The 25516-nt window shown below is 36.9% G+C and overlaps 1 protein-coding gene across 2 annotated transcripts in view; it reads right to left on the reverse strand.

Moving 5' to 3' along the window:
- Positions 1 to 2149: 2149 nt before the first annotated feature.
- USP10 (ubiquitin specific peptidase 10) overlaps positions 2150 to 25516 on the reverse strand; it is a 45748-nt gene continuing 22381 nt past the window's right edge. The window contains exons 3-14 of one of the 2 annotated variants that reach the window (XM_065028875.1): positions 25301 to 25346; positions 20431 to 21456; positions 16331 to 16422; positions 15241 to 15350; positions 14730 to 14785; positions 13280 to 13383; positions 12464 to 12563; positions 11563 to 11743; positions 7698 to 7863; positions 5786 to 5930; positions 5407 to 5472; positions 2150 to 3292 (exon numbers count right to left, since the gene is read on the reverse strand). In XM_065028875.1, the coding sequence (XP_064884947.1) occupies positions 3105 to 3292; positions 5407 to 5472; positions 5786 to 5930; positions 7698 to 7863; positions 11563 to 11743; positions 12464 to 12563; positions 13280 to 13383; positions 14730 to 14785; positions 15241 to 15350; positions 16331 to 16422; positions 20431 to 21456; positions 25301 to 25346 (2280 nt within the window). In that variant the 3' untranslated portion in view covers positions 2150 to 3104. Of the gene's footprint in view, positions 3293 to 5406; positions 5473 to 5785; positions 5931 to 7697; positions 7864 to 11562; positions 11744 to 12463; positions 12564 to 13279; positions 13384 to 14729; positions 14786 to 15240; positions 15351 to 16330; positions 16423 to 20430; positions 21457 to 24364; positions 24499 to 25300; positions 25347 to 25516 lie in introns of those variants that run through there. The other variant, XM_065028876.1, reaches the window with a different exon arrangement.

Below are 25516 nucleotides of genomic sequence, written 5' to 3' on the forward strand. Positions count from 1 at the left end.
TTCTCATCTTACTCCTCATTTCTTCCTCTCCTATTATTTTTCACTTTACCCTTTTCCTGCTGTGCTGGACTTGGCTCATCGCAAAGATTCATCCACTCCAGGTCAAACACCATCATTTCTGAAGTTGACGAGTCACCTATAATCAAGACGACTCATTTCCTTATTCACGGGATGTTGGACACTAATACAGCCTTTCCTTTCCCAACGAGAACAAAACACAAGACTTCAGACAGCAAAAAAGCTGAACTTCATTTCAATGCATGTTCCCAAGTCCTGGGAAAACCTTGCAGGGCTGCTTGCAAACAACAAGCACCTTCCAAAATCAAAAAATAAAATTAATACACCTGTATTTTTAATATGCCTGTATTACAAACCCACCCAGGACTCATTAAGAAATCTGTAAATAGTAAAAGCTTTTTGCTAGAAAATCCCTCGCCGCGAAGAGTCCTGTTAGTGCAAGAGTAGAGCAACGACGCAGGGTCCAATTTGGTTCTACTAAACCTGGCCTGACATCCCACACACAAACACAAACCCATCATTTTGGAGTAATGTGGCTCAAAATTCACCAGCCAACCATTTTATCCAGTCAAAATCACAGTTAATTACAAGGACCTGATAGCAAGTAATAAATTAATTACTGATCACCTGCAATTTTATGTGGAATATTCTGGTAAGCCCACATGATCAGAATTGTGTCTCTTCACAGCCCACTGTAGATACAGTCAAATACTCAACACAGCCACAAGAATGGGGAAAAAAAAATGGAAAAAAAAGGATTTCTGCAGTTCAGAAAATGACTTCAGCCAGGGTGCAGGAACAGGACGTGAATAATAATGAGTATAGAACAGCCATTTCAAAATCTGGTTTCTTTTCTAGTTGGAACAACCCTCTAAAACTCTCCAAATTCCAAGCAGAACTATGTCTCAACAGCACAGGCTCAGGGGTAATTCCTGCCTTGGGAAACCCTGGAAGGACCAGCCCCTTGGCAGCCCAGAGCCGAGGTTTTCCCCGCAACCACCCAAAATCCCAACAAGCTTTGGACTAAAAATGGCTTTGGAGTTGGTGGAACATCACCCAAATCAACAACAGCCTCCAAGTCACAATTTCCAGACCAGAAACTACTAGTAAAATTTGCTGGTCAACAGAAAAATAACCAGAGTTTTGGATATCTGAAACAACTGATGGAACATTTTCTCAGCATTGGGATTGCGGGCAGGGGCTATAAAGTTAATGCTGCCCAATAACTCAAGGAAGAACCTGAACATCACCCAGCTGAAGGTGTCTCAGCTTCGAGCAGGGACAACAGGAGCACTGGGCAGCTCATCAACAGCATCGCCTGGAGCCGTGAAGTTCTCTACCATCCAATCATCCAATCACACGCTGAAACCTGAGGCATTGACGGAATTCATCAACAACATCCATCCACCTCCCAGGCAGACAGACCTTCCAAAATAAAATGAAATCAGTTTAAAGAAATGCTAGAGGAATTTATCGGAACATTGCACCTGTAAAATTAATGTAGCCGGTTTTATTTCCAGCGCTTTGTGGAAAATAACTTGGATTTTTTTCCTAAATGTCACCTTAAAAGTGAACAGTATTTCGGCAGTATACGCAGTTTAAGCTTTTATTGACAATCCAATTAGCCCTGTTTCTCTAGCAACAGTAACACTTCTCCAACGATGCAATAACCACGTAACACCACTATCATCAAATTAAGGCTTAAATAATATACAGATTTTTTTTCAATACCATTTTCAGCAGCAGAGAAGGCAACAGGAAGCTGACCAAGGAAATATTTTAACCAAAATGTTCAATGAAAATGTCAACTGGCTGAATAAAGGAATATTTTGGCCCAAACAACATCCAATGTGTGGGGTTTTTGCATAGATGGGATTAAACTGCTTTTTCTGGCGGGTGGGCCCACCAGGTCCTGCCTTCCCTGTGTTGCTAAGCTGGGCCGACGGGTCTCCCCTCAAAGCTCAGTTCCACCTTTATGTCACCTCAAGAAGCTGCAAAAGGAAAAAAAAAAGTCATCTACACTTCATTTGGGGGCAGTTATCTGCACCTGGTAAAAGTCCTAACAGCCATTTGTTTGAGTTTCCAAAGGTACAATTTACACTTGAGCAAAAACAAAACCCACACACACACCTTAAACCAACTTTGTGACTTTTATTGATGGGCGACAACTTTATACTTCTAGATATCACTAAACTGTGTACAATTAGGAACTCAACATTATAGGAGAGCAGACAGCAAAATTAAACAAAGCAGACTTAAAGAAATATCAATCTTAATTATTTTGCCCATTTTTTTTAATTTCATGTACACAGAAGCATAAATGCGGTTTGAAATTTCTTAATAGCAATAAAGTTACAATCACCCATCTATATAGACTAACATCTTAACTCCAAATATTTGATCTGCAATGTGTACTTAAGCAGTTTCTCATCGCACAATTATTAAAATGTGTCTTCCTATCAGGAACCAGCAACTCTGCGTTTTGTACGTTTGTACATATTTTGAAGCACACAGGACCATTTCCATCTCATACACATCGGCTCATATTTTACCACTTATCAAAAACTATTGGGGAAGCAGAGAGTGCTTTTTATTTTTTTATTTTTTTAATTTTTTTTTTTTCTTTTTTTTAAATTTTTTTTTTTTAAGTAAAGATAAAACATTTTCACAGAAATCTACAAGTTCTGTTGCTGGTGCAGGGTTTTCTTCTATGACGCAATTAGAAAGTGGGAATCAAGTGGGAATCAAATGCAAATCCTCTTTTATTATCTTAGGATTCAGCATTAACTCAGATTTTTTTTTCATGTATTTTTGTGATTGACGAGACTGAGTCTTTTCAACCAAGTGACTTCATTCTGCAAAGTCAAAAGTCAACACAAAGCACGTTGTGCACAAACCCAAGGTATTTCCTTTAGCACTCTAGCCTGTAGTTGTGAGGGGGGTAAAAATAAAAGAAAAGGGAAAAAAAAATAAAAAAGAAAAGAAAAAAGATTCACTCAAAAGAGCGTTTACAGGAGAAAAAAGTTAGTGATAGTTGGCGTTCTACAAAGCAGGAATCTTGCACACAGAGCGGAGAAGGGCGCGTTTCAGAGCAGGTCGACGCGGCGGTAGTACAGGAGGTAGGCTGAGCGCTCGGCCGACGGCTTCACCACCTGGTACTGGTTGATCACTTTGACGGCCTGGTCGTCGATGCGTAACCAGCCGTTGAGCCCGATTTGGAAGACGTCCGTAGTGTAGTGGCCACCGGTCGCGCTGTTTCCGTGATGATAGACAACTGCAAAGAGAAAGGTGGGATGCACATGTATACCAGAGGTAGACAAAAAAAATCAAGAAAAAAGCTCAAATCTCGCTTTCCTCAAAGCATATTCATGGTTTAGTAAGATGACAGGACCTGGCTTAAGCAACAAGCTTTTTAGTGCTTGCTTACATTGGATGCTATGTAATATCATTAATGTTTCTCCCTATCTCATGATACTAAAAGGAGGTTTATTTAAATTAAGAATCAAAAGCATCAAATTGCTTTTGATAACTTCCCAGAGGATTTTCTGGGGAGGATTTGCCTCCAAAGGCACGTGAACAGCCCAGCACTCCCTCCCAAGTTTCCAACAGGCTCAGCGCGATATTCTGAGCCACCCGCTCGCTCTGTCTGCTGACAACAGCAGCATTTTATTGAAAATATTTGTTAACAACCATAAAAACAATCTGGCAAGACTTTTCAGATTGCGCTGGTTACAAATATAAGCCATTTATTCCCCCATGACCGTTTTTTTAATTTTGTCTTAACTGTGATTTTATCCTGAAAGCAGATTCTGTGGAAGTACCAATCTCCAAATTTCACATTTATTAGTTCCTGGGCACCTCCTTAACATAACTGGAAAGTGCACACCTCTGATTAACTGCTAATACTGTGCTTTCCTCAAGCATCTTCACTGTCAGAAAAGCCACCCCAGCTCTACTGGAAAACCAAACTCTGAGCTCAGTGCTGGATGTGGCAACTGCCTCCAAACGGAGAGACCTTTTATGTAGGTAATTCTAAGAATGAATATAGGAAATTGCACTTTAACTCTTTCTAGGGACATGTGAGCCCTCAACATACACTTAAGAATAACAAGAGGAATTGCCATATTCGGAACAAGAGCAGAAGTACGTAGTTATGGAATTGTTCACACTCTTTCAGATTAGTCACGCTTCAAGCTTATTCAGATATTCTTCATACTTCTACAAAAATAAACATTTCAGAAGAACTTAAGCAAAGCAAAAAGGTAGAATATACTACATCTGTACATTTTAAGCAATTTAGGAAACTTAAACCTGAATTACTGATTTTCTAAAAGTTTTTGTTAGATAATTACACAAACCCTGGATGGTATCTGAAATGCAATTCTTCACAATTTTATTTTAGTAATTCAAAATTCACTAAACAAGCTCTGTTTATGTGCATGGAAAGTCCTAGATTGACAGAAGAATTATACTTTTCCACACAAGAAGTTAGAAAAAAATTACAGTGGTAACACCTTTTCTTCAAACCACCTTAAATACAGTCTGAACCTGTCCCAGGAAAACCACTATCAATTAAAGAAAAGAAGAAATCACACTGCCAGCAACAGTCCTGCATTTCCACAAGGAAGAGGTGTGTTATTTCCTTCTGGAACCTCAGCAGTCACAATCCTGGTTCAAACCCCGAAGTCACATCAGGCCACCAGCACTGGCACAGATTTGGTGACACAGATGTCAAGAAATCTGGTTCTCCAGTTTATTACTTTCTCTTGACGCCAACACAAACAAGAAGGAGAAAATCATAAACTTCATAGAGTATTAAACTTCATGAAGTTCATTATTGCCAAGAGACTCTTTTGTTCAGTATTAAAATGCTGCTTCTGAATTCTTACACGAGCTTCCGATCTTAACTCCCAATGTAGATATATCATAGACATCGCAGGCACTCAGATTGTTTCCTCACACAAAAATCATTATTTCCCATATTCCACCTACAGGACACTATTCATACCCTGCCAGCAATGCGCATCTTGAGGGTTCAAAGGGATGCAGAACTAGCACTCAAAATGCCATTTCAAAAGACATTTGAAACATTATTCTGAGAATATGTGGCATATTTTAGGCAATAATTACATTACAGCTGTATTTCAGCTTGTGCTGATATTTTTCAGGGTGGATCTGTTACAGAATTCTGGTTTCGCACAAAGCTGGATCAGTGAGATATATAAATACAGGTATAACAATATATGTGTATATGCACATATGCAAAAACCCCCGAAAGAACTAAACACAAGAATCTGAAACCCACAAGTGCAACTCCAGTGTTTCTAAAATTCCATATGCAGAATTTGTATTTGCAATACAGGGACTAGAAGCATACAGATAAAATACCTGCAAAGAGCCGGTAGGTTCTTTGGCCTTTAAAAATTTTACTTTTCACACCAGGAGACAGTAGCTCTGGAGGAGGAAAAAAAGTCACAAAGGTAACAGTTAGCAAGGTTAGAAATTCAATTGCAAAGGGATCAATTATTCATTGGAGAAACCAACACTACCATAAAGAACAAAGCAAGACCAAACCCAGCAACTCACATGTGTTCTTTTTTATAAAAGAGATTAATAAAAATACCAATCCAAATTACTAATTTTCCAGACAACGTCAGAGAATAAATTTTGTTCAGAAGAAAGAAGAAAACTAAAACACAGGTACCCCTATGAAACACAACTTTATCTTTTCCCTAAAGAGGGGAAAAAATTGTTCAAAAATCTTTACCTTTACTAATTTCCAGATCAACAGGATACTCAATATTCTTGATAAGCTTCTGACATCCACCAGTTTTCTCATATACAAACCGCTTGAGGTGTAAAACGAGAACAGGAGGGAGCTCTTCTAGTGTCACTCTTCGACTGATCTCCACCTAACGCATACAGAGAACTGAGATGAAGACAATCTCTACTTTTTTAACTACTTAAAATTACTCCTTTAAATAAGGAACAAGTATTTAATTTTAAATACACAAGCAGAAGAAACACAGATTTGTTGTTATTATAATATTATTTTATGATAAATATGACACACTGGATCTTCAACTAAAGTGTTGTCTTAAAGGAAAATTCTATAATTTTATTAGAACTTAATGTGTTAGAATGAGCACAGATAAACACACCTTGCTGAAAACCCCCCAGGAACAACTCCTCAGGATGGTTTAGTGATTAATAATTCTCAGCAAGCTATTACAGTCTAATCAAAGGTCAATAACTTGTAACACAAGCTGCTGATTTCAGAGAACTCTGAACTACAGAAGACAGCAGCACCACAGCTCAGTACCTGACACAAAAGGTTTTGAAAAGCTCTTTTTATTTCTAAAAGCTGACACCTTCTTACAAAAAGCTGAATAGAAGGAAAAATGAGAACTAACCCAAATTACTTCTTTGTTTTCAATAGGTAAATAAAATACAATCAAAAAAGAATCTCTATAAAACAAAGTAATAAAGATTTTGGTGTAAACACCCAAATCTACATTTACCTTAAGAAATTTCATGGAATGCTCCAGAAATACTGACCGAAATGCAAAAGCAGTATTGCAACTACTTTCCTAAAAAGCTTGAATTCTGCTTTGCTTTCAAGAGTTCCTGAGCACACCCTACAATTCCCCACTGAAATACTGGTTTCTGCACCAGGCATCTCCAGTTTTAACTGGCACTATTATCTTCATTCCCCACGAGAATCCTAAAACAATGGTAAAAAGCACCTTACAACAGTATCATTAACATAAACACCTATTCACAGGAGGGCTAACAATGATTAATGTATTAAGATATTAGTACGCAACGGTTCAAAAATTATTCTGCATCAACCAGATGGTATTTGTCATTCAAGAAGTTGCCTGAAAAACCAAGTGAGCTGTTATGCAGGCTACCGAAAAATGAGTCAGCCATCAAAATCAGCTACGGAACAGATCAGTAATTAAAGATTTTTCTTTCTAAAAAAGTATGCTGGCTTCTTTAAAAGGTTCTGAAGGAAATTCAAAGAGAAAAATATGACTTATAACCTCACCTTTTTTTTTTTACTAAATATTGATTTTTATATAATTACAGGCAAACAATCCACAAAGTTGCTGTCTAAAAAACCTGAAATTGAACTTGGAACTGCAGAACAAAAATGTTTTGCCTTCCTAGAAATTACGACCTAAAAACATTTCCCAAAATAACTGCTCTTGGTTTTTCACAATTTTTTAATTGAGCAAAATCTTGACTGTAAATCATCGGCATTATTATTTTTCTACAGAGGACCTGATTCCAGGTTACTAAGAACTTCTGGCAATCCCCAGGAATCAGTATGTTATGATCAGCTAAAGCTATTTTATTCATAATAGTATGCATTATTACTTACCACAGTTCACCCTGTCAATTTAATATGCGCTCCAGCAAAATCTCCAACCAATTAGTACACCAACTCAGAAAACATATCTATTTACAGGCACGGTTTTGTTTAAGAGTTACTTCTCTTTCTTTAATACCTTTCAGTGTATGGGCCTGAGGGTCAAATGTTTTACCACTGGAGGACACTTAGAAAAGGTTGGTACCTCTTTTGTTAACAAGTAACTATTTGTAAAGCAAGAGCTGTATAAAAAACCCTTTTAAAAAGTGGAGTATTTGACTGTGAAGAGGTCAACAGGACACACCTCTTGCTTGGTTTTTGTGGTGTAACCCTGGACAGACTCTCTTGCCACCAAACTTTCCAGCGCATCCTGCACCGTGCGGATCTTGTCTGACTGGATGTCCAGCTGCAAGGTGAAGAAAGGCTGCAGTGTAGCAGACTCCTTGGAACTCTGCTGGTAAACTACGGATCTACAGAAACAAAACAAAACAAAAAGTTAAAATGTAATAAAGCAGAGTCATTTTCGACAATACAGAACCTTCAGGAACGGACTGAAGTCTGCTTTAGTAACTCCATTTAGAGTTAACAGAAAACAATGCACAAAGGTTAAGCGTAAGTTTCAACAACTTGAATTGGCTTTACTGCAATTTAAGTGATTTTCACATCCACTTACGGCAGGGGTGTCTAACTCATTTTCACTGGGGGCCACATCAGCCTGTTCGTATTTATACAGTCCTAAAATGACATTGTTTTGGCACTTTGAAGGCAACCGCGAGGCTGATATGGCCCCTGGTGAAAAGGAGTTTGATGCCCCTGACTTGCAGCATAGTGAATGGGATTATATTTGAATCATTTTATTTATGCAAGGATTAAAACAGTAGCTGGATAAACATCAAAAATTTAAAGAAAAATACAGACATTTTTGATAATGCATTTAAAAATATTAACCTCCGGGTTCCTTTGCGATAGAGTTTTAAAATTATGTTTTCCAACACATCTTCAGAAGCACAAAATACTGCTGCTTATCTAACTGTACGTTTTACTGCAAAACTTAAAATTGATTCCAGATTCTCCAATAAAAATACACAACATTTTTTAGTCACTTCACTAAGACCAATTTCACAGTGATTTTAAATTGTTTGCTTCAATCTTGCCATAGGAAATACAAACTGTGCCCCATCAAGGACTGGCATTTCCTTTTCCTCCCATCATTTGCTGTGTCCAGACTTTGTCCACGTCCTTTGTACCTGAACTGGAATGTTTTGGAACACTGTCAGGAGGAAGGACCTGGGACATGAGAACATGTTGGTTTTGGATTTTATTTCTGTTTGAAGTGTATTCAGTTGCGGCCCTTAAGTAACCTGGCTTGGTGATCATTGTTTTGTGCAGTGAGACAGTTCACTCTTCAGCCACAACCTCACTGCACCAAATGGACTCTTCCAATTTTCATTCTTCTGAAACACTGTGGAAAGCTTAAAACCATCAAACGCGCCTCAATGTTTTTTTCTTTTGTTTTGAAAGCGGAATTTACATTAAAAAGCCCCAGCTGCTATAAAAATGTGGTTTTATACAGCCAAAGAAATCATTAATTTATTATGTTGTTATGCTTGTTACAGTGTCTCACAAAGCTTGTAAGTAATAAGATCATTAATATAGCTCTAATTGAAGTAGCTATGCTGAAATTTCTCCAGGTCATGTACAAAATGTTAACGTACGGGTTTAATACTCGAGCTGCAAACTCCTACCAAAAAAGCCCCTTTGACTCAGGCAGAGCCCTGAAGCCTCAACAGAACCCTGATGCATCTTTATATTGGCAAATATACATCCTTTAGAGGAAAGCGAGCAGATGAAAAACAGTAGCATCTTTATTTCAGTTTAACACTTCCTCCTTGGCTATATTTAAGGACAAAACCTTCAACACATGGCAAGCGCGGGGTTTCAACAAACAAACCCTTCACTGTGGAAGTCTTGCTGCTTTTGGCCAAACTTTGCAACCCCTTTTTAAGCTCATCATTATTTAATGCAATCAACAGGAAAATGCTAAACAGCTCCATCTGTTTTCAAGTCCACAGATTAAGTTTCAATTAATAACATGGCAAATATTCTGAAAAGATAACCTTAAGGATTTTTTTTTTAATTATTGGAAATAAAAAAACATTTTATTCAAAAATATAAGCAGAAATTTATTTGATAGCAAAACCTTTGCTGGACTCTGATTTTCTATAGCACTATCATTTATTAGAATAATTACACATTTTAACTGGTGAAGGTGAAATTATTTTCAATGAATATTTACCCACATACTAAGAACTCGACAGTAAGAATTTTTCAGGAAAACAGTTACTGCCCACTGCAACCCTGCTTAAACTACAACAATGTCATTGATGCATTTTCTTTTAAAGTAACTGTGCATCTGAAGGGAAAAGCTGGTACTACTGATGGAAATATTTGGCAGGTTTTAGCCGCCCTGTGAGCTGGCTTGTATAACAAATATTTGAAATTTACACAAGTCAAAAGGGATTCCTGCACATGAACAAACCAGCTCCTGAAAATACCACATTGCTTAAGGAAGATTTCTTTGTTTTTAAACAATTCTGCCTAAATAGGCATTTAACAAACAATTAAAGCCTTGAGGACTGCCTGAAGTTTACCAAGCCAAAAGATGACAATTGAAACCATGTTTTCCTATCTGCTTTTTCCATTTGATTTTTCCCAATTACTGATGCTTTCATTTAGCCGACTTCTCCTGGCAATTCTGTGTTCAGTCCTTCCTCTCTCCATCCTCAGCCTCAGAGGATGAAGTTTTCCAACATCCCAACACAGGTTCCTGTTTCTGTGGTAAATTGTGCAACCCAGTTTGGAGGCTCAATAAAACGGGAGCAGTGACAGGACGCAACAGGTGTCGGATTGGACCCTCTGGCTCTGTTCTCTGTGCAAGTTTTTTTGCCTTTTTTCAATATTATTATGTCATTTTCTGTAGGAGATCATTTTAAAATTAAGAATACTAAGAGAATGCTAATGGGATAATGTAAACATCTAAACAATTCTGTCCGTGATAAATATACCATGAGTATTAACCATATCTTGGGTATGCAAACATACCGTCAGTGCGTAATTTCATCAATACGCACAAACATTTGTCTGCCAATTTATATGGAAAACATAATTTTATTTGCCAGCTGTCTGACTCAAATCCCAGAAGAATCATTTCAGCGCGCTGCCCGGGCAGAAGGCACTAGCCCACATTATTCACACCTCTAGACTGAATACCTGGCAATACAGGGACTCAAACACTAGCAATTAAGTGTCTGTCTCCAATTTAAAAATAATTCTTCACGTCCAGCATTTTTGTTTTGGAATATGTTTTTAGCAAGTGTTTACCTTGCTTTCATTTTAAATTATACATTTCTCCAAACAAGCCATGAGGTTTTCTTTTCAAAAAATATCCTTTCAGTATCTACTTTCTGCCTTCATCTGGTATCAGACCTGAATACAAGTAACGTCCCGCATTCTTCTCATTCCTGTAACATCTTGAAGTAATTTATATTTTTCCAAACTTCTTTCACCTTTAACATTTTATTTATTAACTATTGCACATAACTTTCCTGCCTCTGGGAAGCGTAAGGGTACACACAACTGAAAGTCTACAATTTTTTATTTCATTTCATTCTTAGTTTACCGACCAGATATAACTCTTTGTAAATCACACTATACCTTAGTATCCTTATTTACAAAATGAGTCAAGGCTTCTCAGCGGTCACAAAAACCATATAGCTCTAAAGTTCTTTGGAGTCCTTAGACATTAATATAAATACGCAAAGCATATATATTTCAAACTCCTCTATATGCAATTCAGGGCTTTTGTTCTCTAAACAGTCTGTTCTTTTAAGACATTTAAAAAGATTCCGACTCTACAATAAGTCATAGAATCATCTGATTATTGACCAATCTTTTGATAATTCTGGTCCATTGTCTGAACCTTCTCTTGCATAAGAAATTCTTCACAGTACAATGTTCAACTCTCCTGGCCTGAACAAACTGTGTAACAGTCTCTTCTACCCGATTATCCAATAATGGTGAAAAGTACAGAAAGCAAAGCAGAGGAAAAAATTATCTGTAAAGGCACAGTGGCCTATGGTCTCCACAACTTTATCAAAAAAGTACTATACCTTATATGACCACCAAAAATATCAGTAATTGGGGTCTGAATGAAGTCGGCCTGTCGAGTGACTGATGATTTGTTGCGAGGTCCCACTTGCTCCCACTCATCCTCACTGCCCTCCCCTTGTTCATCTTGCTCCTCTTCTTCATGAACAGTCTGAGCCTCGGGGCCATTGGACACCGCAAGTTCTCAAAGGGAAGAAGAAAAAAAATGCATTGATTTTTTGTTTTACAAATTCAACATGTACACAGATAAAGAATTCTAAAGGAAAAACCCCATACAAATAATTTTCAGAGGATAAAATGTTTTCATAGATCACAGACTTGAGACAGTCAATGAAAACAAGTGTACTCCATGCTCACTCACAGATGGACACATGGAGTTATTAACAGAATGCAGCTCACTGGTGACTGCATAGAAACAGATGTCGTTTTCTAGCAAAGTTTGATATATTTTTAGTAGTAAATTTCCAGGGCAGAAAATTAGAAAGTCAAGTGTTATTCTGGAAACATAATTATGCCATTATTAAATATGACTCCTCTTCTGTACAGATATTTTACAGAGAACCCAAGGCTTAGCAAATATTTTCTTTGCAAGTGCCCAAGTCAGGAGGCTATAAACTGCACACAGCTAAAGAAAAAAATATGGAACGATCGTTTTATATAATAAAAAATTTACCCTACGAAAGAGAAATTGGATAACTAGTGATCTACACTTGGCTAAGACAAACGGCGATTTGTTTAATTTTTCATAGGGGACTCAAACATAAAGCCACTGTAAAATAAAATGGCTTTTTAGTCTGCATATGAATTCTAATAGTTCTGCATTTCTCTGTATTACAGAATCACCACAAAAAAAAGGGAAATATTTGGAAAAAAAGTTTGCTACCAAAAAAAAATCCCACTAACTTTCATTATGTGGAGAAAGAAGTTTCTTTAGGGTCAGCATTTCTTCATGTAGTCCATTGAGGATAAATCCCAAGTATTCTTCAGCATCCTCTTGCCTGCCCTGAATAAAATGTTTTTTTTTCAATTATCACAGAAGGTTTATGACATTGAACATCTAACTTTCTCCTATTAATTTAGCTAATTTACTACTTAGTCCAAGCTGTAAAGTCAAATACAGTTTAAGTTTTACTAAAACTAACCCTCATTTTTGACCAGTTCAAAAAGAACCTACACATTAGTTGTTAATTTACCATAAGCAACAAGTACACACATAAGCTTGTCCTGCATACAAGAATTCCTGCATTCTTCTCAATACAAATTGGATTTAACATGTGAGTTGGCATTGATTTCTTTTAAAAATAGTATTAAAAGTTGCTGTCAAACCAAGGCCAAATCAAACCATTGAACCATCTTCTCTTTAAATTGAAATGAAACCCGAAAGAATATTTTGAAGTCTGTGGACCTTCAACCATTCCAAGCTGAATCCCAAGCACAAAGAAACAACTGCTCATTTCTTAAATATAGATCAATAGGTATCTTCTTTATAAAAAGAGATGTGCCATTCCAATAGTAATTTATTCATTCTTTTGACATATCAGACTGCCAACCTTATAATTAACTTCTTCCTAGAATTTATTTCCCAAGACAGCCTAGATTCATGAGAATGAACAATCAACCAGTTGATTTCAGTGATATTTATGTATGGCTTTCCATTGCTTTAACACCAGCAATCACCCTGAAATATAATTACAGATGTCTAAGACTTTTAAGTCTCACCTTTTCTGAGAGACTTGATTTTATAACTGTCAAAAGTCTATAAATGTACGTAGGTTCAAAGGCAGCTCCTGGTCGGATGTCTCTCACAATTTTATCACCTAAAGCTGCAAGGCAAAGAGAAGTTCATATAAATAACAACATAGAGAAATTTTTCTATGTAAGACCTTCACATTCTCTTCACACATCACTAGATTTTGGAATCATAATTATGTTTTTAGTAATAGTTTTATCACAATATTAGTGACTTAAGCTCAGAATTCCTAAGATACAATTCTTATCTGTATACATATTTAAAAAACAAACAAACCGACCAAGCAAAACGCAAACATCTTGCAGCACCCTACACAGAGTTACAGATGGTCTAGAAAAGTTAATACTCTCTTTTTATAGTCAACAGTGAAGGTTAACAGGAACAAAGAACATTTCCTTAAATCTTTTATATATCTGTAATTCTAATAGATCACTTTTCCTCACTGTAGAAAATAAAACCAAACACCACAAACAAGATACAGATGGACAGAATGTTTAACCTAATGGCAACACAAAGCCTCGGAAACTATATTTGAAAACTACACAATAAAATAAAATGACCTAGAAGTACAATAAGTTGCATAAGACAGTCCAATTTGTTTCACAGAAATAAAACTTAGGCAGCAAACCACAGAAATGTCTGAACTGTTTGGAAATCACTGGAACAACCAGCTCCTCATGATATTTTCTTATAATATTACATAAACACATTCCTCAATTTTTTTTTTTTTATTTCTATAAGTTTCTATTACAACATTTGTTTTAGAGATTAAAAAACTAACCGTACAAGATAACTTATGTGCATCAAAGATGTTCTGTTCCTCACTACTACTGTTCCTACTAGCAAGAATTATGCACTTCTAGATGTTTTCACATTGAAATAGTGAAGAGGATGGGGAGGAATTAAAAGCCATGATAACATGCCTGTCGGCAATTTCCAGCTGTTAAAGAGACCTATTATGTTTTGTTCCAAATGATTTTTTTTTAGTATTTAAGGAAGAATGATAGAATTGAGCAAGTGGATAAAGCAAACAACTGGAAATATGTAGGAGGGTGAGTAAAATACAGTGAATATCAAATGGTTTTGTTAGAAAGGGCATGTTCTTAGAAGACACCTTAACAACACAAAAACTGTTCTTATTATTGCACCTGTACATTTGGTCCACCAAATAAAAGAAAAAATATAAGGTGCAACACCCACGACTTGACAAGAATCATCAATTAAAAAAAAAATCGTAACACTGACAGAAAAGCAACAGCAAACTTTTCAAAATATCCAGAAACCCCAGAAGTCTGAAGAGCCACTAAGGGGATCAAGCAACAGTATTTAAAGGTCTCAAGTACACGGCACAATGCAGATCCTTATCTCAGACCCTTCTTACCAAGATTTTAAGACTCTTCTCCCCCTATTCCCACTCACCTTGTTTTGCTTTAGGAGGTACAGGCATATTAGTGAACTCATTCATTAAACGAACACTGAAACAGAACGGAAGGAACAACTAGACATGAGCAGCAAGTTGAGACTTAGAAGGACAAATAATAGAATTACATCATTGTCATTCCAACTGCCAAAAAAAATTGAAGAATATCATAAAGAAGTCTGAGTGAACTTTAGATATAAATATTAACATGATCATTGCTAAGGAAACCAAGGTGTTAGGTTAGTTCTTGCAGCTCTCACAGTTCACTTTTGTGTATTAAACACTACTTAAAACTGGTATTCCTCAGGCAATTATCTTACTAGACTAGTCAAGCCATTGCAAAATATCAAGTTCATTGTAAAAGCCAGTTATTACCAAAAAAACACACACAAAATATTTCTGGATACATATCAACATTCAACAATTGCAGTAAACAATCATTTGTTAGATATTTCTGAATGAAGTCAGGTGAGAGATTTGTTTTTATTCCTTTTTTAACAAGCTACTTACAAACTGTCTATCATGGGTGTTGAGGTACACGGCCGCTGTGATTTGGAATACATTGGAATGGACTTCATTAAATGATACATTGGAGGGCAAGCAACCAAGGCTTGCAGGGTCTATGCAGTGGAATTAAGGAAAAATTCAGAAAAAGCCTGGAGTGGCAGGGAAATGACAACAAAGGCAACAATCTCAGCAATCAGAGACACATTAACTGGATCCCTACAGTGTGCAAATATTGAGTAACAAATCCCATGTTACATTGTAAGACTGAACAAATGGGAGCTAATACAGACAAGCAGATGAGTGCAGAAGTGGCTATGTAAGATAAAAGCTGGTGTTTAAAGGAGAACTGGTGGTCTGGAAATAACTTATTAGGTTCTGCAATGATCAGTCTTGAAATTAGTCTTAATATTTTCCAGTAGCAGAACTAGCAGTTAAAGCATCCTAATTGTCACTTGCAATGAGCTAACACACAAAATATACCTTAATAAAAAAATAGTAATAACTAACATAGTGCAGCACTGAAGAAGGAAGATTTCTGTTACCAAAGGTAAAAGTTATTTTTGCAGATAAACACAATTCTAATACATTCAGAGTGAGCTAATCTTCCACCCTGCTGTAAAAGGATTATTTTAAGCACTGGATTTACACAGATGATATGATAGTGACAGCCTACTCAACAGAAAACCAAACAATCCATCTACTTACCAAACTGACAAAACAAAGAGCAGTTACTTGAAGTATGAAAGACAAATAACCACTTCAGCTGATGCACAGAGTAACGAGTAAATGGAACTAGAAATTACAAGAAGGTGTTCAGTCATGAGAAAGTTGCAGCTGTGAAATATTTTCACAGAGGTAAAAGAGACAAATTGCAAACAGGATTGTGCAACCAACCACAGACACAAAGTTCGATGATCAAAAATACCCCTGGATTTCTAGATGGTACCCTCAAACTTTTTAATCTCAGTAGCAGGACATGGGAAGACAAACACCTTCATAAAATACTTAGCAGAAAAATCCAGAAAAGCTTTTGACAGATTTAATACACAAATTTTAACCGAAGTGCATTAATTTTTTTCCAAGGGAAGGATACAGCATTGATGTAGCACCAGTTTCCTTTGTTGATCAGCCCTCGCGGTTGCAAAGACACTGGTTTATGTATTAGTCTTACATTTTCCAGTATTTCTGCAGAATGAGAAACAGTAAATTGAGCATCAACAAAATGCACACGCTAGCCGTCAAAACAAATACACATTGATGCATTACAGAATAATTCAAATCAATTAACGAGATACCCAAAAACATCTGCAAATAGCTTTGCTCCATTTAAACGGTGCTCGTATTTCAAATCAGACACATTTCTTCAACTGAAGACTTCCTGGAATTTGGGTGAGGAGGACGCTGGTACAAAAACCATTGTCATTTCAAAAATGGAAAGTCCTATTTGTTTTTTTGTTTTGTTTTAGTAAAATTACATACTTTTATTTATATAGATACCTATATAGATATAAATTGCCATTAGCTGTAATCCCCTGCCACCAATTTTACCATGTAAGTGCAAACAGGACGGGCAAGTGTTAACATGGTCTTCTGAATGGTATGTTTTATTTCCTGCTTTAAGACTTCCAAAATCTACAAGATAACAGGCTTACGTAATAAAATGGCTGTTTTCCTGCTTTCAAAAACTTCAGTGATGGCCCAAGTTTAAAAATGACAAACCACTGAACATAAATAAGTCTGTCTCAGTTATGGAACTGAGAGCAAGAGGGGGAGCTTTTCCAGGAAGTCTGACCTGTTATTTAGGTACCTAAATAAAAACTGTTTAAGGAAAATATTGGATCTGGTATATTTTAAATTTGCAAAACAAGGACAAGAGGTATATAGGACAGAATAAAAAATGCAAATAAATATTGCAATTGTCTACCAATGGACTTATTTATTTCTAGAATAAACGTGAGGGCCTCTAGAGCCCTTATATGCTACACTGCATAAACTTAAGAGTTTGAGATATTCACTAGAAGGACTATCTATCTAAACAGATAACGTCACAAGGAGAAAAGCAGAGTCACAAAACTATAACTGAGCAGAGGAGTTGGCAGAACTGCAGGCAAAATCCATGTCCTTCTACTTCCAGACTATCTCTTCACCTATAAGATCATATTTCCTGCTGACAACACCAGTTCCAGCCAAACAAAAATGTGACCAAAAATTACGAAGTATTTAAATCAGTCCTCTGTTACATAAAGAACCTGACACCTGAAAGTGCAGACAGCAAAAAGACGTAAAACAAGAAAGTATTAGCACCAAGCACAGACGAAAATCCTTCTGCGAGTGGCAAAATATATTTGTTATTCAATTATTAATGCTATAGTATTTCAGACTATAGTTAATGTAGCAAAGTTTGAAATGTGTCATGCACACACACAATCTTTCCGGTAAGACAACTAAGCATTGCTGAAATTTAGGATGAAGAGAATGAAAAAAGTATTTAATCGGAATGCCTTTCAATAACCTTTTATGTTAACTGTATTCTTCCCTATTTTTGTATCATACTGAATAAAATTATTATTAGGACCTTTAGCAACCTCTTGTGGTCATAAAATTGCTTTGTAAACAATGTTTGAAGCAATTACGGTGAGTTTTTTTTCCTTTTAACACAAAGCATTATTTTTGTGTACAGTGATTGCATTCAATACCACATTTTCATCTCGCATCCAACACTTACACAATAACTTCAAGAACTTTTACGAGAGTATCAGAAGAAAAATACACTTAGAACAATGAGAAAACTACTTTAAAGTTTCAAAATGTGATATAAAGGACACATCACTAACCAGAAATCATATTCCCTTTGGCAGATACTGAATTGCAAGATAATGAGGTTGATTTGAAAACATACTGAGAATGTTATCACCATGTTTAGAAATTTATACTATGTAACATTGGAACACCTTTGTTACAAATTAAACTAAGTAATTCTTGTCCTGTTCACTACAGTCTTGGGAGAGCAGTGAATCATCATCATCTTCATGAAGATGTTTTATGTATTGGAAGTTACAACCATCATCACTCCAACAATTTCATCTGCCACTAAGTAAATTCAATTTTGCCACGTTTGCCAAAAGACTGGGGATTTCAGATCTCACTTCTGTTTTCTCTGCTGCACTATCACATCTTCCTTGAGAAGCAATGCCCAAAGACCGATGTTTTCATTGAGTCTTCAACAGCAACAACAGAACTATAATTCTCTCCTATATTTTCCATGTAGATTGGCATTAAACAATGGAAAAAAAACTTTGTCTCCTTCAGCTTTACTAAGGACACTTATCAACTCCCCAGAAGCTCCAGATCCTTATATTTTCTAATACTATTACCAACCATTTCTTCTTCATACCATACGCTTGCATTTGATTTCTATTCTGCCCTATCCTTCCATGCTTGCATCTATTTTATTCCCTTCCTTCTAATTTAAAATCATTCCAGACTTAATCGGATTTTAAACGTTTGTGTTCCTCAACTGATCTGAAATTCTGCCTGCTGTAAACAAGTTTTACATGCACTGTTACTTCCATCATCCACAATCAAAACACTGCAAAAAAACAGGATTCAAAAAATCTTTAGATTCTCCCACTGAAACTTCTAATAAAGTTACCAAGGCTACTAGTTTTCACACACTTATTTCCCTAGTTTACTCAAGATTATTCCTCTGCAAAACCAGCTGCCTAATAGTGAAGGTACAGAAGAAAACTGTATAAAGTTACATTGCTATTTTAACACATTAAATACAAAATAAAAAGCTCTGCTCCCACCTGGTGGCAAAAACTAGTACAGGAACAGTCTCTGTCTATGAAGTTAAACAACTTGGGCAAGAGCAAAGAAAAAGGTTTTCATCTGTAGCAAGCAGTTCTAGCTCTGTGGTTGTCACAAAACAGTTTTAAATTAAAATTCATTAACAAATGAAACAACAGCTGAAGATCTTAGGAGTACAACATACTCCATATGTATGCGTTCACACAAACCATAATCACCTGCTCACGCACATTATTTAACAGTCAATTGCATTTGTTACACAAGTGAAAAACACATGGAAACACGAATTATCCTGACAACTTTCCTCTCAACAGACAATTTTCAGTAACAAAACTGTTACTAAGGAGGGGATGAGAGGCAGGTATATACTTCTGGGTATTCTGAATAGAAATCTCCAGGTCAGCTTCTAGTTAGAGTAGAAAACTTTAGCTTGAAGCTGTCACATAAGAAACACCACTGTACTTGTAAATTATCATGTAGCATAAATAGCAGGATTTTGCGTAAGCCTTTTCACATATGGACCATTTCAAAGATTCAAAATAATTATTTTTGTTTCAACACTCATGAGTCAGTGACATAAAATGCAACCAAATGGATATTTTTCTTCATGTCTTCTGAATCTGCAAAAATGATCTCGGGCAGGCACATTTTAGCATTTTTCATTAGAACCACCAATATGACAGGACCAACAGTTAAAGCCTTTATATCACGCGCTGCTTTTCCTGATGTACCCTCTGGACAGTTTCTTATGGTTATTCTTGAACAGGCAATAGCTAGCATTGTTTCTGCATAATATAATGTTGTTTGTAACGGTCCAGGATAATTCCTCAGAATTTGAAACACAGGCCTCTCAAAGAGCAAATTGACAAATGTAAAAACTATTTCCTGAATTAAAATTTCTAAAGCAGGACCCATTTAGATGTTATACTTAAGCTACTCTAAGTATCCACAAATTTCAGCTACTTTGGCATAAATATATTAATACTCTTCTTGTAATGGAATGCAGTACAAGATTGTAAATACTGGATAATATAACACACCATTTTCAGAACAAACTTCTCTAACGTATTCTCCTTATCACAATAGCCCACAGCCAAATGCAACCAGCCTATTTAAAAAAATCTCAGATCACTTAAACATATTGTTGGACAAGTAGCAATCATTTTACCGCATCGGGGATAATGACATGGTAATGTCTCATTGGAATGTTTACTCAGGGGGATACAAAACTGCCTTATTTAAATTACATCTTTCATAGCAGTGTCTGAACAGTCATCTTACTAAGAACATTAACAGAGGGATCTATCAATATTGCACGCTCCTGTTTACAAGCAGAGTTAATACCCTTCCAGTGAAACATCCACTCGTGTGTATTAACTATACCTGCAATCTTTATGGCTACAGGATCCTCTGAAACTGGAACAGGTCCCTCTTTGACTTCAACCTGTTTTTCAGGGACCAGAGTAGATGTGGCAGGAGGGGTATATTTAGTCTCAACATAGACCACAGATGTGGAAGCAGAGGGCTTGGAATTGTGAAAAAGACTAGCCCACGATTTCGCAGGCTGATTAACAGGGACTGATCCTGCAACCGGGACTGTTGCCTCAGTAGTAGGTGAAGCTTCCTCAGGCTTAGCTTGGTCTGAGTCAGTGCTTTCCACAGTGTGCAATTCTACCCCATTGGCAGCTGTGTCCTCACCAGAGGATTCAAGTGTTTGTCCATTAGTAACGCCAAGATTTTCAGTAGTATCAGTACCAGCATAAGACTGTACAACAGCTGTCCTTAAAGGGCTATCTCTGCCAGTCTCTGCGGGGATGCAAAACGGTTCAGAATTAGTAACACGGCATACCTCAGGCTGCCCTGCAGTCCTGCTACTGTCTAGTGCGCTAGAAACAGAATCATCAGAGACAGCTTCACTAACGAAGTCCACAGAATTGTCCGGGCTGTTGCAAGTCCTTGGGGTGGCCAGGGAGGGGATGTCTCCCGTCAGTTCCGTATCCTCCGTGCTTATACTGTTTAGTCCCGATGAATTTGCATGGCCATTTACAAGAGCTTCTGGGGGAGCGATGCCATCGCTGACATCTTCCAAGTAACTGTAGTATCCAGGTGGTCTTTTTTTCTTCTTTTTACGCTCCCTTTGCCCAAGGCCTCCAGCCAAGCCATCGTTTTCAGCGTTAGAACTGCTGTCCAAAGCGAGGGTTGGGTCAGTGAACTGGCAGTCAATGGAGTTGAAGTTGGTTTCTCTGAGAGTATCATCAGGGGGTTTCTGAGCAGGTGCACAACTGAGAATGAATTCTGGAGCCTGAGGATTCAGAGTACTTGAAATACTGTAGTCGGTGTTATTTAGTACGGCTGGTTGCGTCTCAATAACTTCATCAACACCAAATTCAATTCTCTGATACTCTTCCCCTGGACAAGAGAAAGCAAACCTGGGTTAGTGAATGACATCTACTTTAAAAGCTACAAAGTCAAGAAAAAATCCGTTTATTTTCCTCAAGAAAACAAACTACTACAAACTCAAGAAAGCAAACTACATTCCTTCAAATCAAAATAATTCTTACTCACTATCTACTACCTGAAGCACATTTCAAAACATCATTTTATTAAAGACAGTGTATGATTCAGGTTTTCTTAAATAGAGTATGGAATTTTCAAAATCACTGTGCAGCTCCTGCAAATAACAGCTATTAAATTCACCTATTGAGAAAAATCATTAAAGGCACTTTAGCAATATTCTGCAATAAGTTAATTACTGGAAATTGCATACAAAATATGGTGTAATACTGAATTCCACACTTGTAAAGATAGCGTTTTCCATTGACAGCTACAAAATCCAAGCCTTTACCTGTGGAGAATATTTTGATATATAACTGCCAACATAACTGTTTAGAAACTCTCCAAATGCTTTGTAGAAAACTCTGATGAAAATTTTAACTTAAACAAACGTCAAAACCCAAACAAACAAAACAACCTCAACAGTGACAACCACGATCTACATTTTTTTTTTCACTATCAAATGAATAGTAACAAAACATTCAATGTGTGCTGAGGTCTGACTTACACATGCAATACCAAAATATCATGAATTAACTAATAAAGATCAGTCTTAAGTAATATATTACATATTTTGCATGTCTGTAGCTCTCACAAAATATAACTGAATATAAATGAATATAACTTCATGCCAAACCACATTAAAAAGAAGTAGATACAGCTGTTAACTGCTCTTCCCTTAATGCTTTGATTTATTAACCTACCTAAATGAGAAGTAAACACAGTTCAGCTATCAATTTCAATCTTGCTGCCACACTAAAGGAAAATTTACAAAAAAATCCCTCCGTACACATTTCTCTAAATCATGTTAATAAGAGCCTGAATTCCAAATTTTCCTCACCTCTTCCCCACACCCATGAGAAAGTGTTTTACAGCACCATCCCTGGCAATCCCCCATTCACCAGCTACTCCTGCAATCGCTGCCCAGCTATCACCAAAGGGGCCTAAGCTTCTTTTTTTAAAAAATAAGGAGCCCAAAGGCAGGGAGGTGCAAAGGAGCTGGATGGATGCCAACTTCACAGAGAAGGGCTGGGAGATCTCAGGGATCACCCAGCTGGTGAGCAGCAACACTAACTGGTTCCCGGTGCTATAAACTGGCTGATGTGTCAGGGGGACGCAGATCAAACCCAGCCACAGCTTCGGCTGGTTGCAGATCCAAGGCATGGGGTTTCAAGGGATACAGGACAAATCCACAACAAAACTGTTCCTCATTAGTTCATCTGCTCATGGAGCAACTTATTAGTTCAAGCATGAACCAAGAGCCAGTTCTTTACCCTTTGTTACGACAGGAAAAAGCAGAAGCAACAACTGGTAACAGCTAATATTCCTCCAACCATGATAAAAATGAATTATTGGGCACACTTCAAATCCCTACCGATTTAAAATAACCTGGGAGTTCTGTTTTTTCCCAAAATCCCAGTTAAAAAAATAATAATTTATTCAAAACAAAGCACATGGTTTCCTTTTGGGGGTGATTTAAGTCTACTACAGCCAGCAGTGAGAATTCTCACTTCGCCCTCCCGTCCGCTCCCTCTGCTCTCCACCAAGCTTCCAGCACTTGTGGTACTTAACACTAACATATTTTTTCTTCTGTTTGGGAACGTCTCAGCTTACTGTGCACTACACAATCACAAGAGCCAACTCAGGGCAAGTGGAGAACAGAAAACAAAACACGTTCCCTTACAGTTACAGCACGATGGTAATTTAGCTGAAGGTGCAACATGAACATTCTAGTATTTAATGTAAAAATTAAGAAGTTACATCTGAGGAATTACAATTTTACACCTTCCAGCAGGATTAGAATAATAAATACCAGTAGCTACTGTATGGTTAGTCTGTGGCATGACTGGCAGAAGCTCATTTGCTGCGTGAAGTTCCTTCAAAAAAATTAGAGGTAATTTTTTCTGTTTGTTTTGACTTTCCACTTTGCTTCCGGGCATCTTTGTTTCAATCTAGTTCACAGTGCTATTTCTGAACGGACTGAAACAGATATATCTGTCATGAACAACATGACACGCATATTGAAACAAGTATCAACAGATGCTCCAAGGACAAAGTTTATGTACAATAACAAAAGCTGTGAATACACACTACTAATTAGTCTGAACAGATTTCTGCATACTAGAGCTTCAGCCGTGATTTGATTATTCCTAGTGAGCATTAATGGATCTTCTAATTCTGTAATAAAGTTAAATACTGAAGATAAGTATGGGAAAAAAATTAGACTACGGGGGGTGACAACATGGGCAATATGTGTCATTTGGTTATAATTATAAATATTCTGCATAAGCATAGCATTCCATTTTAGTTTCCACAGCTTCTTATGCAGCCGTCACAGTAATAATGTGCATGCACAGTACAGTGCAAGCTTGTTAAAGACATTTTTCAGGCAAAACCTAATTTGCTGTTATTACCTAATCTCAGGGCTGGGAAGGGCTCTCTCAGGGTCTAGGAATGATCTGAAAAACATTTGTACAAACCAACTTTCTGTATGGCTTGTGAACATTAAAACCTCAGTCTTAAAGAACAGAACTTAAACCCACAGTTAGACAAAACAATACATGACTGGGCACCCCTGTCATCAACAACAGACTATTTATACCATTTGGTCCTTTTAATGAACACTTTGGACTCCTATTTAAATCTATTCAGGGTCTTAAAATTGGTCTTGTACTATATAAAGGTTCTGAATTTTCAGAAATATTGCATATCTGCTTTCAAATGGGACCTGTTGTCCTTCTTTATGACTAGCTATCTTATTTACCTTTAAATGCAAGGCCAAAGTTGCTGAGCATAATGCTCAGGTGTTCTTAAACATTAATATGTGCATTCTGGTCCTCGTAAGTACTTTCGAGAAATGTCCAGTCAGACACCTGCATTATTTTGAAGGAGATCTGGATGTCCCTTGTATCATTCTCATATACATCTGGGTAAGTCTCTGCTTTCTGGCTCTACTCTGGTTCTGGGAAAAAAATAAACACTAATTTACCTGTCACTTAAAATATTGAGGAAAGTTTGGTTTAAACTATATAGAGTTGTGATCATTTGGCAACTCTCACTTAGCTGTCACTTTATGTATGAAGACCAGGTTTCCTTGTCAAGTTGTAGGGTGTATGGGTTGAGACACAGTAGGCATGGGACTGTTCCAGCTTTAAACCAGAAATTCTTTAATGCATTTTTACATCAAAAGTCATACTTTCACCAAAAAAACAAACAAACAAAAATACCCAGTATTTTCCAGAAAAATAGGTGAACCAGGCAGAAAAAAGAATGTTGAAGGGAACACTGAACAGAGCACATTGCAACTGCCAGAAAATACGCTACAGTTCTTAGAGGAGGGCCAGCTGAACGCCACACTGGTTACTTACTTCTTTGGTACAAGTTCTCTAACAAGTTTCCACCTCCTCTCATTTTTACAGCTGCATCCTACAATATTCCAGCAAGACATTAAGACTGTGTGGTAGCACAATTGAGGGGAATAAGAATGTCCACCCTAATTAGCTAAAGTTCAATGAGGTATTTTCAAATACTCTCATGGATCTCAGTCCAAAAAACCCCAACCTGTCAAATATATGCATATATAGCTGCTGATCAAGTTCTAAATATTAAATTTAAAGAGAGATCATACTAAATCAAGGAAAGTGTCAAAACCATTAATTTGAAAAACCGGATGTTGACTTCTTACCATTGTGCAACTTACCTGTGGACTTAATACCACATGGAACTGTGTCATTGTATGGAGGGAGCTGTGCAAAAAAAAGAAATGAAACTTATTTAAAGATAAAGCAACATTATTAGCATCTGATATCAGCTTCATTTGAGACATATGAATCCTGTAAAAATATCATTATTAAGGTTTGATTTTCTGAGAGTATGTCTTGAAGTCATGCTTCTATATTTATCAAATCCCACACTG

Source organism: Columba livia, chromosome 13, assembly GCF_036013475.1.
Source record: "Columba livia isolate bColLiv1 breed racing homer chromosome 13, bColLiv1.pat.W.v2, whole genome shotgun sequence".
In the NCBI taxonomy this organism is placed as follows: Eukaryota; Metazoa; Chordata; class Aves; order Columbiformes; family Columbidae; genus Columba; species Columba livia.